The 16,380-nt window shown below is 46.7% G+C and overlaps 1 protein-coding gene across 1 annotated transcript in view; it reads right to left on the minus strand.

Annotated features, from left to right (window-relative positions):
- Positions 1 to 1,317: 1,317 nt before the first annotated feature.
- sema6a (sema domain, transmembrane domain (TM), and cytoplasmic domain, (semaphorin) 6A) overlaps positions 1,318 to 16,380 on the minus strand; it is a gene marked incomplete at both ends in the record, with an annotated part of 51,941 nt that continues 36,878 nt past the window's right edge. The window contains 2 exons of the mRNA XM_079222522.1: positions 1,318 to 2,480; positions 13,238 to 13,417. Of these exons, the coding sequence (XP_079078648.1) occupies positions 1,318 to 2,480; positions 13,238 to 13,417 (1,343 nt within the window). The remainder of the gene's footprint in view (positions 2,481 to 13,237; positions 13,418 to 16,380) is intronic.

Raw genomic sequence — 16,380 nt, forward strand, 5'->3', positions numbered from 1 at the left:
GGAGAAGTGAAAGGGTGAGATTGGGGACGTTTTTTTTATTATTTATTTATTCATTTTTTGTTCATGATTGCTCTAAAAAAACAAAAAAAACACGGGAATTCTGGTCCACGAAAGTAAAAGTCCCCCGTCTGGCACAGTTTAAATAAATATCTCCTCCTCGTCGCAGAGGTCACATACATGTCCCGCTGCAGGTCACATACATGTCCCGCTGCAGGTCCCATACATGTCCCGCTGCAGGTCACATACATGTCCCGCTGCAGGTCCCATACATGTCCCGCTGCAGGTCCCATACATGTCCCGCTGCAGGTCACATACATGTCCCGCTGCAGGTCACATACATGTCCCGCTGCAGGTCACATACATGTCCCGCTGCAGGTCACATACATGTCCCGCTGCAGGTCCCACTGAGTGCACAGTAAGACCGAGTGGACCGTCAGTCATCAACAAAGTTCTACGGGCTCCAGTTTAATGACTTTAAATACATTTTCCCCTCCCCTTACACTTGATTCATTAATATTAAAAGATCTCTTCTCTGTTCCCCCTCCCCTCTCTTTCTCTCTCTCTCTCTCCGAGCCTAGAAAGTTTAGTTTTTTTCAAAAGCACTTAATAAAAATAAATACAACAAGCTATTAGTATTAACAGTCATGTGTTATTCAGATTCCAGTACAGTAGAAGATTTCCTCTGGCCCAGGCGTTTAGTTAAAACCCAGGCAGGACTTGATTGCTGTAACACTGAGAGGCTTTTTCACAGTTTCTGACAGAAGTCGGCAGAGCCGTCTGTCCTTTTCAGTCCGAGCTCAGAGTGCTCGCTCGCTCAGATGTCCCAGTCCTCAAGGCTCCAAACTCCCCCTCTCTGCTTTGTGTGCTTCTTTTTTTTTTTTTTAAACCAGCGTGATAAAGTATCAAGTCAAGTCCCGGTGGCCAAAGACACCACAAACAAGAGAGCCACCGTCTTGGATGCTACAGGGCGCCGTCGGATGAAGCATCGTCTTCTGCTTCGGGTGCGCAGGCGTTCCCACGTGTGCGTACACTAAGGGGGGGTCGGGTGGGGGGGGACCGGGAGCTCCGTGACGAGAAACAAAAATGACGACAACCAGTTGTATAATATTTACATATTTATATAAAAAAGAAAGTGTTTTCCTTAAAAAAAAAAAAAAGAACTGTGTCGCACTGTACTGTACACCGAAACAAACGAAACAAAAAAAAACACTAAAAAGAGATGCAAGTTGTACAGTATTCCCAGTTTTTTCTCTCGTTCTGGAAAAAAAAGAACCCTTTCACTGCTGTTCACATTGGACCGACCGGATAAGTAGCTGACTATGTGCAGAAGTCACTGGACTTGACTTTTGTGGAGAGTGAGACTACGGAGGGTTTGGGGGGGACGTCGGGCTTGAGATATTTGATGCCCGTTCGAGGCAGTGACCCGTAGGAGCTCATTCCAGGCTGCCGTGACAGAGATATGCCCTGTGCTGTCATTTGTATGGAGTCCACCCTCTGAGGCGCCGGGGGCGGCGTCTCCACGCGGTTGAAGCTGTGATGCCTCGCCAAATGGGAGGAGTTAGACGAGTTGGTGTTGTGCCTCTTGAGGGCGGAGGATCCGGACGCTCCGGACGCCGATCCCTTCCGGAGCCCGTAGACTGACGAGTGGACCTCCAGGCGCTTGCCCATCTGCGGGACGGCCGGGGGGATGGTGAGCGAGGCCTCTCGCTGGGGCACGCGCGGCGGCAGCGCCCCGTCCTGATCCACCATGCTGAGGTTGTGACAGGGGCCCTTGACCGTCTTGTACTCCAGGGTGGCCCCCTGGTCGTCCATGACGCCGTGGCCCATGCCCATGTCGCCGTGGTGCGGCTGCTCCACGTACTCGTGCTGGTAGGAGTGCTGATGCTGCTGCAGGTGAGGCTGGAGCTGGTGCTGGTGCTGCGGCAGAGGCAGGACCACCACGCTGGGGATGTGGCCCGGCGAGGCCCTCAGGGGCAGGTCCGTGGAGATGACGGGCGAGCCCATTGACGGCATATCCTTGGTGCAAGCGTTGATGAGGTTCTGGTTCCTCTCCCACTCCCGGCTGCCTCGGCTGGGTTTACGCCGCGGCTGCATCGGGGTGGACTCCGGCGTCGGCAGAGCGGCGAGGTCCAGGTGGTGCTGGTCTGCTTTTATCAGCATCTTCCCGTTGGGCGTGAGCCTCCCGTTGTGCATCAGAGGGGTGAGGATGGCCTCGGGGCGGCCATCTTTGGCCTGCGTCTCAAACAGGCCCGTCAGCTTGGTCACGCTGTTCATGGAACCCCGGCGGGAGTGGAGGTGGTGGTTGTCCTTTTCCTTGCGCCCCGTCAGGTCGATGTCTCGCCGCCGGTGGTCGCAGACGCAGTAGACGATGATGCCAGAGAAGATGGCGCCCATGGCGAAGGCGAGGATGACGGCGATGGCCAGCAAGGTCACGGGAACCAGCTGGTCACGACCCTTCTGGTAGCTCTCACGGATCACACCTGCAGAGAGACGCGGAGAGGACATTGAGACCGGCGGGGATTAAACGGCTGTGGGAAGAGCTGCTGGGAGACACGCTTATTTTTAGACCAACAAAATAATAGGAAACAATATTGAATTACTGAAATCAAACAGTATTTTGTGGGTAAAAAGATTAGAGGTTTCAATAATTTCATCAAAAACATGCAAATGAAGACGGGCTTATCCCATCATAAGGAGCACCTTCTCAAAAGGAGCACGAATGACGAATGGAGGCTCGATGTAGCAACATCCAATGTTTCCCAGAAAATCCAATTTTAGACTGAAAATGCGTTTTGGAGGGGTGATTATGATTCACATTTTAAATCCGAGATAAAACCCTCCGCTGAAATGAAAAAAAAAGATATGAACGCAGATAAAGGGAGTCTGAAATACCCGAATCTCTTTTCTCCTCGCGGATGCAAATGGGCTACTTTTCATACATCTTGGATCCAATCTCATGAATCACAGAGGACGCATTAAAAAGCCTCTGATTAGGCATTAAATCCAATGAGCTGTGTCATCAGTGTCTTGTGAAAGCGCCACTTTCAAAAGACACGCTGCGATGTGGCCAAATAAAAGATAATTCAATAAAAGCAGATGCGAAGCGTCCTGGCGGTGGGAGAGCAGCGGGGGCAGCAGGTTGCGGGTAATGAAATGGGGTCAACAACAATCTGCACACACACACACACACACACACACTCACTCAGATGATAACCTCCAGCCTGCTGATGGATGTGGACATCTAATGCAGCACTCTGTTGCTTGGGTTAAACACACCGGTCCAGAGAGAGATTTATAACATCTTCACACATGACCCGTGGCCAACACTGATCAGCTACCTCAGACAGGGGATTAGGCAGGTGGGCTCCGTCACGTTAAAGCGCTCCCACAGTGACTCCATGTTGGACACATGCATTCACACACATACATTACACTGTTCAGCGTGTGTTTGCACTGAATCTATTTGGTTTATAAGTCCGATTTTCAGTCAAAAGTCACTTTGAAAAGTGAAACAAAACGTAGAAAATGTCGAAAATTGTTCCAAATATGTCATTTCTTATACTTATACAGCGACACGAACATGCATTGTGTTTGTTTTGTTTGCCTGAAGAACCCTGGCATTGCAGTATGAGCTGCAAACAGTAAATCAAATAAATGTCAACGAGCGTAATTGTTGCAATTTTCTGTTTCCATGAATCAATTCACTGCAGATACTCATAGAAGTGTTTCAATTTGTTCTGCAATCTTCCAAAAAAAAAGACGACGCCACAAATGAAGCGTTATTTGCAATAAACCAGTCAAATCCAGAAGGGGCCGGGTAATCGTGTTTGGGCTTTTCGGCTCGTCTGTGTCACCGAGGACGCACTCGGAGAATATCTCCTTTCTGTGTCTCCTCAGCGAGACATAACGCAGACAACGCGCTAATCTGTTCTCATGGAAGCGAAATCCAGACTCTCTTAAACTAACATTCATAATCCTCGCTCGCTGCAGTCATACTTCATTAGTCCAAAGACGTGACTTAAAATCTCGTAAAGCACTGAGCAATATACCCGAGTCTCTGCTTTGACTCTGAAGCTCAACCCGGATTAAAAAAAAAGCTCTGTTCATTAATCGTAAAAACAACAAAAAACTGTTTCTCTTTAGAGTGCCGACAAGACGCGGCTCGGCCGTAACTCATTTGGTGTTAGACAAAAGGTTTTTCGGGCCAAAATGGTTCTTATCGAGGACCCGCTGTGTAGATAGAGTGAGACGTGATGAGTGCTATCTGCAGTGAAGCATTAAGGGTCGACCCAAACCGACCAAGCATCTGCTTCCCATCTCGCACAGTCACTCCCGACAACCAGAGAGACACTTTTCCTCGCTGCTATCTTTCATTTTGTCCTCACTTAGATCTTTTTTTCCCTTCTTTCTCCTTCTCCACACTTTCAGCCACTTCTCTCCTTCTCAGAGAAACCGCAGATCACTTTTCTGACTTGTTTCTCTCGTGCTGTTCGGCCTCCATGCGGCGAGTGGAGACGGGGAGCGGCTGTAATCATAACCTCGCGGTGTCTGTGAGTTATCATCCTTTGGCAGCGACCACAGCGGTGACGGGGTGGCGTTTGGAGGGCAGCTGCGAACAAAGGCCCAGAGGAAGAGGGAGTCGAAGCTTCACACGAGGTGAGGAGCCTCGAGGAAAAACTCCTAGAAAATGAAAGTGCATGCATAAACAAATACTTTAGCGAACCTCTGTTTTTCCTCTCCATAATCCCTGTTAGAAGTAAATACGTTCATCCGTCTCTGTCTCCGGCGCTCGCTCGCTGAAAGAGCGAGTCGAAACTGTTATGAATTTTCATGAGGGTGAATTTATTGCCGCTAAAGGTTGCCCCTCGTCGGATTTCCCGTTGAATGTCAAAGACGGAGGGGAGCCGAGCCGAACGGTCGTCCGTTCCGGCGAAGGGAGGCGAGCGTCTTTGTCTTCTACTCAGGTGTGGCGGCCGAGGTTAAAGCCTCTTTTTAACCTGCACTGCATGCTCCTTCCTGTCTGCCTATTGAAAACAAAACAAAATGTCTTTCTCTTTCTCTCTCCTCCCCTTCCATCCATCCATCCATCACTCACGCGTCTCCCTAACGCACACACTTCCGGATGGTACTTAGCCCGAGGCCTCTGGGTGAAACGCATGAGAAAGAAAAAATAGGAATCTTTGAAGACTTCCATCTTTCATGTGAGGAATTGTTCCTCATGCTCACATCAAAGAGAATGTAAGTAGCCACGGAGGACACGGGGGCGTCTCCTGTCGAATCACAGGACTTCAGGGTTTCTGTTTTATTTTTCCCGGGCCCGTTTTCCTTCTTTTTTTTTTTTTTTTTTTTTTGGCCGATCTTGCCAAAACTTTTCAAAACTCTCTCAACAGCGTGACCTTGAGAAGTATCAAAAGCGTCGCTTCAAACTCGCAGATTTCCTGCTCCTGTCCTCGTCTCCCTGAGGTCCTGACTGTACGGTGACGAGTCATCGACTCTTGCCTTCGCTTCCCAGAATGCAACGTCAGGCGTCCTGCGGTTTCTCTCGGCGCGGTTTGAATTGATTTGAATATCACGACGCCTCGGGCCTCAACATTCAGATATTAAACACATATCTCAGATACTCGGATATTTCTCGCTGTCAAAACAGCCGGGGTCGGCAACACACTTGCTTGTGAATCAGGAACATTGCAATCTTCTCTCTCTCTCTCTCTCTCTCTCTCTCTCTCTCTCTCTCTCAGTCTCGTCTGACACACATAGGCGCCCTTACACTGGTTTTTAATCTCTTCAGAAGCACCAACTGACTCGAGCCCACAGGCCTCGTCTTTGTGTTGGTGTTGGGGGGAAAACTTCAAAGGTAGTTAAACATCACAGAGAGGTTACGGCGAGGCCCTAACCTCTGACTACGGGGCTGTTACACAAAGACACTGTCTGCGGAGCGATAGGAATCCTAATCACACGAAACTGACGCTCACTTGTTGGGAGGCGGGAACCCTGGACCTCGCTAACGAATGGAGCGGAAGAAAAAAGATGAAGGACGGGAGAAGAGTATGTTCTGTTCTTTTTTTAAAAGGACAACGCCGTTTCGATGGTGACGGCAATTAATGAAGTTCCATTTAATCCCCGGTTAGGATATTATCCCAGTGTGTCTTGTGTCTGTTGACGTTTCGAGAGGCTCTCGCATTAATGGGGTTATTCAATATGAAAGCGTTCATGCGCAGCATATTGATGAGCCAGTTAAGTTACAATAAAAGCTCTAATTATATCATTCTGCACCTCTGGTATTAACACCGATGCACTAACCTCTCCACCTCCGTGAATACAATCTGCAGTATTTAATGCTCAGAGGAAATCAAGCTGAATTACACCTCCCCGGGAACGTTAATCATCCGCTGTTTGATGCCTGAAGATGACACCAGCATGGCGTGTATTAATAGGTGATAGACTGGTGAAAAAGGGCTGCCCAGCGTGAAAAACACAGCAACAACAATTAATGCAATTATTTCTGAGTTCAAGACAGCCCCCCTCCTTGTTTTAAAGCTACCTCCTGATAAGTAGTACTCAATCTTGATGAGTCACTGTCGCTGACCCACTCAAGTGCATTTTATCATGCTATGGCTGCTGAAAATGTTAGACGAGCATCCGCCTTCTATGCATGAGCGAAAGGTTTTGTAATTCATCCAGTGACAATGGATAATCACTCATTAATGTTTCCATATGAAACGGGCCCTGTGCAGTCCCTGCAGAGCACAAAGACTCGGTCGGTATCTCCTCCATGAGTGGCTCTCTCATGGCCGTCGTGGACGTGACCGTTTAAATTCTGTTCAAAGCAGAATAATGACGGCTGAATGTGGGTTTAGACGGGCTGCAAAGGCACAAAAGGATGAGCTGCCGTGATATGAGATTCGGTCTCACGCGGCCAAAGGAGACAAAGCAAAAGCTTTTGTACGAGACTGGCAAAAGGCAAGAGGTCTTTACTGAAAAGCATAACCAAAACATTCAAATGGAATAGTGAGCAGCAAATGTGCGTGGAGAAAAAAACAAAAGCGGCCCGAGAGAACAATAAGCTAATCAGTGGAGGAAATTACGTCTTATAGCTTGACGTCAGTCGGGGAAGTGCGCAACGCCGGGAAAACATCCAGGCCAATGTTTCTGTTATGATTAACAATGAGCTGCGAATAATGCGGCCGCCTCACAGAGATCTATCACAATCTCTGGCGAGGAACTCAATCCTGCTGTTAAAACACTAATGAAGGTGTTATAACAGTCGTAGGATCATTTGACCCAAAACAACCTGTATTTGTCTTTGCTACAGTGCAGTCGTCCGACCTTAAAGGACCACTCCACCAACTTTGAACATAAATCCTATCATCCTTTTTTTATGGGATTAACCTAAATCCTATCATTCTACTGCAAGGACATATGCAACTTCCGACATTAAATTACCCAATCGCCCTCATAGCCTGCTGAAGAAATGTCACCAGCCAAACTCTTCATCTGACAGTGAGCAGAGTTCCTGTTAAACTAAAGCGTCTAATCTCGTCGGCTCGCTTCCAAGGACGAGTAATTTGAAAGGAGACAAGTCTCCGTAGTCAGACAACCAAGAAATCCTTCCTCTGGCTCTTTTTGCTCACTAGTGGGAGAGAGGAATAGAGCTGAAAGGTAATGTGTGGTATTTATATAATGACCACATTCAAGATTAATGGCTACTAAGGCAGGCGGTAACCTGCGGCTCTGAAAAGTTAAATCGTCAACTTGAATTCTTTCTCATGGCAAGCAGGGGGCGATTCCTCTGGTTGTATAGAAGTCTATATAAATGACCCTACTTCTCTCTTGATTTATTCCCTCAGTAAACATTATAAACATGAGTTTATGTCTCAATCTCTAGTTTCAAGTCTTCTTCAATATAACATGTCCATTTAGTAAATGATGGTTCATTTAGAGTGCTCTTAAGGGCGGGCTACCTTGTGATTGACAGGTTGCTTTGTCTTTATCTTTAACATTAACCCTATTATCAGTTCATGGAAGTTACTTGTGAGTTTTGGGCACATAAAAATGTCATATTCAGTATTGGTTGTACTGGGCTCCACCTCCACCGTCAACTTCTGGTTGCAAAAAAAAACAAGATGGCGACCGACAAAATGCAGAACTTGAGGCTGCAAAGTGGCGGTCCCCAAACTAATGGGTGATGTCACATTGACTACGTCCACTTCTTATAGACAGTCTATGTGCTAACCTCTCTTTTGGTCCATTTTGCACGAGCTGTTTCTTTTGGTTTAGTTTGCAGAGCTAAAATGGGGATTTCTCAGTGGTTAGAGGGATGTTACCAAACTACATACGATCACAGCTACCAGCTTGAATTCCTTGTGTGCATCATGTGTATACTGTGCACTGCAAGTAGTTTTAAACCAGAATTGTACTGGTCACAAAACCCCCAGATATTTTCTCTGCTAGGACTGGACGTACTTGACAGTCCCCCCCACATAACTACAGCTAACATTTGAGATTGGCATGCCATCCCCCAATAACGATGGTGAAATGTTCTTTCAACTGCCTTCCAGAAAGTGAGGTGATTTGAAATGCTCAAGCCAGCAAGACGTTTTGGCATGAAAAAAATAATTGAGCTGTATCCCTGTCGGAGCGAGGTCATCCCACCCCTCCATCATAAGAGCCTCACCTCGGCACACAGGTGTCAGAAAGCTGCCTGCAGCTGAAAATAACACTTGCAGAGCAGCTGTCAGAGTCGTAGTAGTTGGTATTACCATTAAATCCATGAAGGGAATTCATATCTCTCAATACACTTCACAAGCGCTCGTCTAATGGCAATGAAATGTCATCATAATGCCATGTTTTGGAAACACGGGTGTTGGAAAACAATATTGTGGTTCCTCAGATTTGAAATCACAACTCATGTTTGGTGTTTCTCAAGATGTAAACACTGCATCGTCTTCAGTCGATTGGCACTTGTGAATAGTCCTCCTGTGAATCATAATGAGCATGAGAAAACAAAACCATATCACAGACAACCGTGTCTCCTAAATTACGTTTATGTAATACTGATTTCCCTTCAAAGCTATGTTGAGAAATGTAATAGCCGCCTGGATTATGTTCACATGCAATGTTATTTTCTTTATTCATTTTTTCCCTCATTGTCTCCATTGTAGTGTATATATACCACATGCACAAGTCACTGGGGGATGTTCGGGGTGGATAATGGGGGTACAAAGTGACACCAGAGAGACTTTGATTAAAGTTTGGCAAAAAACATTAATGTCAACTCATCCTGTTTTGTCTTTCCAGTCACTGATTATTTCTTTAAATATTCAACCACGACCCGTATATTCCCCTAACCTTAAAAGGTGCAACATATTGGATTGGGAGCATTTATAATACACACGCCAACGGCTGAGCCAGTAGCTCGCCGCTAACTGTGCTAACAGTGCTAACTGTGCCAACAAACACACAGAGGGAGAGTGACTTCATCCTCTGCTCAGGTAGACATTACTCCATTATACCTGGAGTCAGCAAATGGTTTAATCATGCTTTTGTTGCTTCGTGCAGATATTATGGGAGAACCGATAATGAAACACATAATCAGGGGCGGTTTTGCTGACATTTCATGTTCTGCAAATTAACATCCTTATTATGTTGGTTGACAAAAAAAACATTATACCTGCTCCTACTTTCTAAATAGATTAGCTTTGCTAGTAAAAAGTGCATACATTGTATAATTTTGTTTGCATCGTCCAAGATTAGTTGCGTTAGCTGAGAAACGTGGACAGTTCAGGGTTAAAATTGTGGCCTAGTATGAAAACAAATGACTGGGAGGGATAGAGAGAAACGCTGTGGTATCTTTCTACATCGTATATCCTCTTTTATTCCCCCTTGTTTCTTCAATTCTGTCTTTCAGCCAGTTTGTCCACCTCCTATCTCTGCACTCCCTCCCTTATAACCTTCACCACTACATTATTGTACTGTTATGTTTAATAAATCTTTATCATGCCACCCCTCCCCCTCTCCCCTTCCCTCATCTCCCATGTCTCTTCCCCTGTTGTCGCTCTCCATCCCTCTTCTCTTCCTCCTCTCCCTTTTTCCTTCTTCCCTGGATTGCTGCTGTAATGAACCCATAAATTGGAGCAACACAGCGGTGGCTACAGGTCGGGTTGAGGGGGGTGGGGGGGGGATCCTGACAGAGAGAGAGAGGTAGAAAGAGGAGAGAGAGCGGGGATGGGGGGCAGGGCAAGGATTCATTCCTGCAGACAGGGGAAGAGATATGACTCTAGTTGGAGAAGAGACAGACTACGAGGGAGGAGGAGGAGGAGGAGGTGCAGAGATGGAGGAGGGAAACAGACAGAGATAGGTAGGGGGAGGGGCAATGGGGGGGTCTCCATAAATTGGTTTCAGGAATTAAATTGCACTAGGTAAGGTATAGCCTTGGAACATGCCTTCCCAGTCAGATGAGAGGTCCTGTGGAAGGGAGACTGATCACAATGGCAGCAGATGGTCTGGGGCGATGGTGGGCCATGGGAGAGGTGTATGGTCGGGGTGACAGGGGTGCAGGAAAATATAACAGAGACAGATGAGGCCCAGGCAGACAGACAGGCAGACAGACAGACACCATGCTCAAATGTACTGCGAAACACAAGCGGCCACCTGGCAACCGCGACGGTCCCACTGGAATGGCTGATAATGATGCCGTTGGGTGCTAAGTATCCTCAGCGTGTGAATACTCATCACTTTGCAGCCTTTCTAATTACTACGGTGGTGTCGGGCTAATACATATTGGCAGAACTGTAATATTCATTAGCAGATAAGATTCTGCAATGTCTCAACTGCAAATGAAAAAAGTTGGGGAGTAATTGTAATTTATTTTTTAAATCGCAAACAAGCTTGCAAACGACTTTGGTTATGAGCTAATACGTCCTCACTCAAACATACACTTTTTTTTGACTTAATTCGAGAGATTGATGGCATGGTTAAATCTTTCTTCCTTATTGCTTCTGTAAAATGCGCCTCATGGATTTATCTCCTTCCCATTAAGATGCGGGATATTAAACTTTCTGACTCTGTAATAATTTCTCATAGATTGATTCCATTTCCACTTTCACATACGCAGTTTTGCTAAGTTTTCACAGTACAGTTGACACCTGAAGCCAATAAAAGTGATGGCGACGGGAAGGAAGAGGAGGCAGGATGGGTGGAGCGGGGAATGAATGCTGCTCACTGTGGTGCTCGATTTGCCATGCTGAAAAGCATTAAGCTGCATGGAGGCAAAACTGTGCTTAATACCATCAAAGCATTCAAAAGGGGAAGAAAAAGGCAAATATATAAATAGCAAAAAAAAGAAAAAAAAAACAGTCTCAGACCAAGCCATGCAAAATATCAACTGCTCACAAGAAACCAACACAAGAAAATCAAACAAATCTCATCAGAGCTGACTTGTATATATAGAAAAGGAAAAAAAAAGAAAAGATAGTTGAGCTGAAATTGAAATATAACTGATAAATACAGAAACAAGCTGCAAAGGTGTCTTGTAAAAATCATAATAATAATGATTGTACAGAAAAAAAACAGCAGGAAGCATTGTTTTGAAATGTGAAGCCCTGTTGCAGTTACCTGAGCGTCCCGGCCCCCAAAACATATATATAATATAATAATAATATATATATATAGAGTTTTTTTTAAAAAACATCCTAGCATGCCTCAGCATTAATGGTGAGGTTGGAGTAGCATTACACCTGCTCAGGTAAAGGCAACAAGGGAAGCAGCAGCATGTTGTGATGCTGGCTGTAGGCATGCTGTCTGAAGTCTCGGCCACCATTGTGCTCCTGGATCGACCCGCTGGGCGCCTGACTGCTTCCAGACGGTTTTGTTTTTCTGTCCAGCTCCGGTTTTGTGACTCTCCATGTGTTGACGTTGCATTCAGGTCACAAAAAATGTAAACCTGTCGATACGTACGACTGTTCTGAAGGGATTTCACAGTGATGTGAACTCTGGCTTTGTGAAAGTTCAGTGGTTTTTTGATTTCGTTTGACGCTGTGCAAAGCATTCGGCAGAAGAAAAAAATTGGCAAACGTTTCTTAAAACCTGAGGATATATTGCATGTAAAATAACAATAGTAATAGTAGTTTAAATTAAATTTATCCCCAGATTTGAAGAAACGTTTGCCACATTTTTTACAACAATGAAAAACGTTTTTAACAATGAAACGTGCCAACGCAACGCGACAACGGTAAAACAACAAGCGTCGCTCGCTTTTCTGACATAACATTACGCGACAAGCGAGGATTCAACGTTTACTTTTCTTTTTTAGGTTTCACACGGGACTCGAACGACGGTCTCCTGAGTGAAAGTGTTTGTTTTACCCATCCGGCCCGCCCTTTAGCTCGCTTCGTTCCTTATCATACCGCATAATGTCAATAACTCCGCCACTTTCATCTTCTTTCTACACAGTCTGTCTATAGAAAGCCCCGACTGGGAATGAAACACCATCATTAATTAACCATCTATATCTCCTCAAAGCCTCGGTGATGATGCCTCTGCATGTTGCATGGTCCGTAATAGAAGTGTTTTTATTAAGGGACACAACATGCTGCAGTGACCTTTTAATTAAATTATTTTTCTTACTCTCCCCCTCTGATGTGCGTCGTTCTACACTCTTCCCTCTGACTCATCTACCCAGCGGATCGTCCTTGAGGATGTGCGGCATTAGGCAGGTTGTTAACACGAGGGGGGGGGGGGGGGGGGGGGGGGGGGGGGGGAAGGGCGGGCGTTCAATGTCATGTCACTGCGTCGCAAAGCATGACGGAGCCGTCTTCTCCGGGAAATAAATACCTCTGCGTTTTTTATCCGTTCTTCTTCCGACGGTGTAATGGTGTGGATATTACATCTCCTGTGGGACATTACGGCCCGTTGATAATAAATCCATCCTGCCGAGCGCGTTTGTCTGGATGTGTCTAAACGAGCGCAGAATGTGTACTATGTGTCTGCATAATGTGACGTAGGTGTGTTTGCACATGTTTCTTTTAGGGGGGGTGCTTACGTGCACAGTGTGAGACAATTTGTCCCCTGGAGAGAAAGCGATCCACCATCTCTACACCTCGTCAGCTGGAAGCAGCCAGGCAGCCGTAAATCTCAATTACACAACCCTCCCTCCCGCCTCCCCTCCCTCCCTCCCCCTCCCTTTCCACAGGTGACAATGGACCAGATTGACTGCTCGCTGTTGTGTTCCAAGGCTTACCATTGGCTTCGGGCTGGGTCTGAGAGGGCACGGCTACGTAGGGGTCCTCCCCTTTGTCTGAGCTCATGGGGAGGTCCTTCCGCTCCACCATGCGGCCCCGCCCCAGGGGGCCCTCAGCGGCCTCGGGCGGGGCCGAGGTGGGCAGGGAGAGGGTGCGGTGATGGTGGCGGTGATGGTGGCCTGCCGGACACAACACAGGTTAACCCGACGCTCGAGGCAGAAGGGGGACTGGCTTCAGTGCATGTGAGCACAGGGCAGCAGGGGAGCAAACACACACACACACACACACACACACACACACACACACACAATCTATTCCTCCTTTGAAGCGTACACACACACCCATATAAGGACATCTGCCGGGATGTGCGATGCAACAAAGTGTTTCTCCATGGTGACCCCGGGGTAACTCATTAGCAAATGTGGTGTGTGTATGTGTGTGTGTGTGTGTGTGTGTGTGTGTGTGTGCGTGTGTTTCTCAGGATAGACGTGCCCTTTCTTTTCTTTTTTCTTTTTACCTGTCACTCTCTGCCGTTCTCACTCTCTCCCCTCCTGTTCTGACTGACATGGCAGAGCTCCTTTGGGCCTGAGTACAATCCCGTTGCTCCACAATCACCATAGGGTGCCTACCTTTGATATGAAGGACGAGAGACAAAGTTTCTTTCCATCGCTCCCGTTGAAAAGTCTGCCTGAAACTTTTTCTTCAGCTGTGGAGAATGCTCCTCCTCTTGTCAAGCATTCTGCTATAGTCTGAGTCTAACTTTCCAATTCAAGTTGTGTCAGAATTTGCTGCTTTTCCTCGTCTCATGGAACTGAATATAATTTTATTTTTGCACGACACCTTGGGCTCTGTAAAGAAGTACATGTGAATATTTCTTCTAGACAAAATAATTAATTGGGAAAATAATTGGCAGATTTATCGGCAACGAGGATAACTGTGAACTTTCTCTCTCCTCCCTCCTTTACTTGTGTCCTACCACTTCCGGCCTCTCCGCTTATTTCCCCACTTTCCCACCTTTTAAACCCGAACGTTTACTATCCTGCTGGGCCGGTGATCTTTATTTAGCAACGCCCTCAGCAGGCGAGGCTCGATCAATCATGAGAAACGTGTCGTTAACACTTAATGAATTTTCTCAGATTTGGCTCCTCCTTGTAATTAAATTCCTTAATGGCTAAACGAACTGCAGGCCAACAGTTGAAGAGGGTATCATAACGCAGCCGGGAAGTTACACCGCTGATGAGACGGCAACTAGAATAGCACGCGCAGGATGTCTCTCAACCTGCTCTCGCACCTCAGAGTGACAATTGCAACAGAGTGCTCTTTTATCCACGAGTGATGGATCATACCTTCTCTTCTCACATTTATCGCCGAACGTCACACGCACAATGTTTTCATGCATCCGACGCCCACCTCTCTTTTCTTTCATAAGCAGAGTTTGTGCATATGCTTTGTCTGGCTGATAATTTTGGAACCATGCTAATCACATTACCATCCCACATGCTAACACTTAAGCCACCCTCCACAGTTTTGCACAAGCTACATATTGTATTTAACATAATGCAATAAAAGAAGAAGAAAAAAATCCACCCTTGATGAAGACTGACAACACTTTTATCAACAGCCTCTGTGGAGCTCTCCCCACGGAGGAGGTGACAGCAATGTGTGTGTGTGTGTGTGTGTGTGTGTGTGTGTGTGTGTGTGTGTGTGTGTGTGTGTGTGTGTGTGTGTGTGTGTGTGCAGATGTGCGAGTGCCTTTTTTCAATGTGTGTTTATGCTGTTTGAAGAGGGGCGGAGCATTTCACGGGGCTAACGCCGGTGATGCTGCTGGTAGACTACGCACAACACCACCCGGAGCCTCCTCCTCCGTGTGCCACGGCAATCATTAAAATGATTTATTTAACTATTGGCCCACGGCTGAGAGATTAGTGTGACAGGCCTATTTTATAATTCATTCCCCCACCGCCAGGGGAAGTGCAATTCAGGCAGATGACACACATAGAGAGAGCTCGGAGCCACAGAGCTCCTCCGCGGATCAGGGAGGGGAAAGAAAAAAGAAACTGCCGACGGATGCACATCCCTCTCTTTCTACAGATTAAAAGAGAGGCGAGGGTGTCTAGTCGGGAGTGGAGGAGAGGAGGATGAAGAGGAGGATGAAGAGGGGGCATTTATTTATCTTCAAATCCATATCAACCCCTTGACAGATAGACGGAGGGGGGCTTGGGTAACGGCTAAGACTTTGTTTGGGGTGTTGTGAACTGGGTGTTGTCTGTGTGTATGTGTGTGTGTGTGTGTGTGTGTGTGTGTGTGTGTGTGTGTGTGTGTGTGTGTGTGTGTGTGTGTGTGTGTGTGTGTGTGCGTGACAAGCCTATGGGAGCATATTCAGCACTATAGGGGTGCACACCAACACAGATGCCTTTTTTCTGACCCCGGATCTCCAAAAGGAGAGAGGAGCACAGTGGGGGTACAGCCACGGGGGTGAGGGAGAGAGAGAGAGAGAGAGAGAGGGAGAGAGAGAGAGAGAGAGAGAGAGAGAGAGAGAGCTGGGCTTTCTGGAACGACTTTAAAATATCTATTCTTGTCATTCTGTATGGATCTGACTGTTTGATCTGGCAGCTGCGAGGTATGTGTGTGAGTGTATGTGAGAGAGAGAGAGAGAGAGAGAGAGATTTACGGAAAACCATAAAAAATAAGGTGGATGTGTGGGTGCTCCGCCGCAGGCTAATCACTTCTGTTTATCATTCTTTAAATCGACTCGAGCGCTGAACGCGTCATCACTGTGATTGCGATACGGTGTCTGAATAGGAGAGTATTTTCTGGGAACAGAAAAAAAGTGTGTCTGTCTGCGCATGTTTGCATTTTTTTTTGGGTGCCAGCTGCACATGCTCGGTGGCAGTTGGCAGAAAGGCATCGGATCTTTCCCGACTCTAAACAGGCCGGTCTAATCTCCCTCTGTTCACACATGTCCTGCTGAATGTGCACACTGAAGCATTTCTGCACCATCAGAGTCTTAAACCACCAACAACCAGATCCATCCAATTAGAAGCAAAGGTCAGGGCTAATCGATGCTGTTGCACAGGGGGGAAGAGGAGTTGGAACAATTAAGGAAGGGAAAGCAATAGAATCTGAACGGGAATAGAATCAG

The sequence above is a fragment of the Taurulus bubalis genome (assembly GCF_910589615.1).
Source record: "Taurulus bubalis genome assembly, chromosome: 8".
Classification (NCBI taxonomy): domain Eukaryota; kingdom Metazoa; phylum Chordata; class Actinopteri; order Perciformes; family Cottidae; genus Taurulus; species Taurulus bubalis.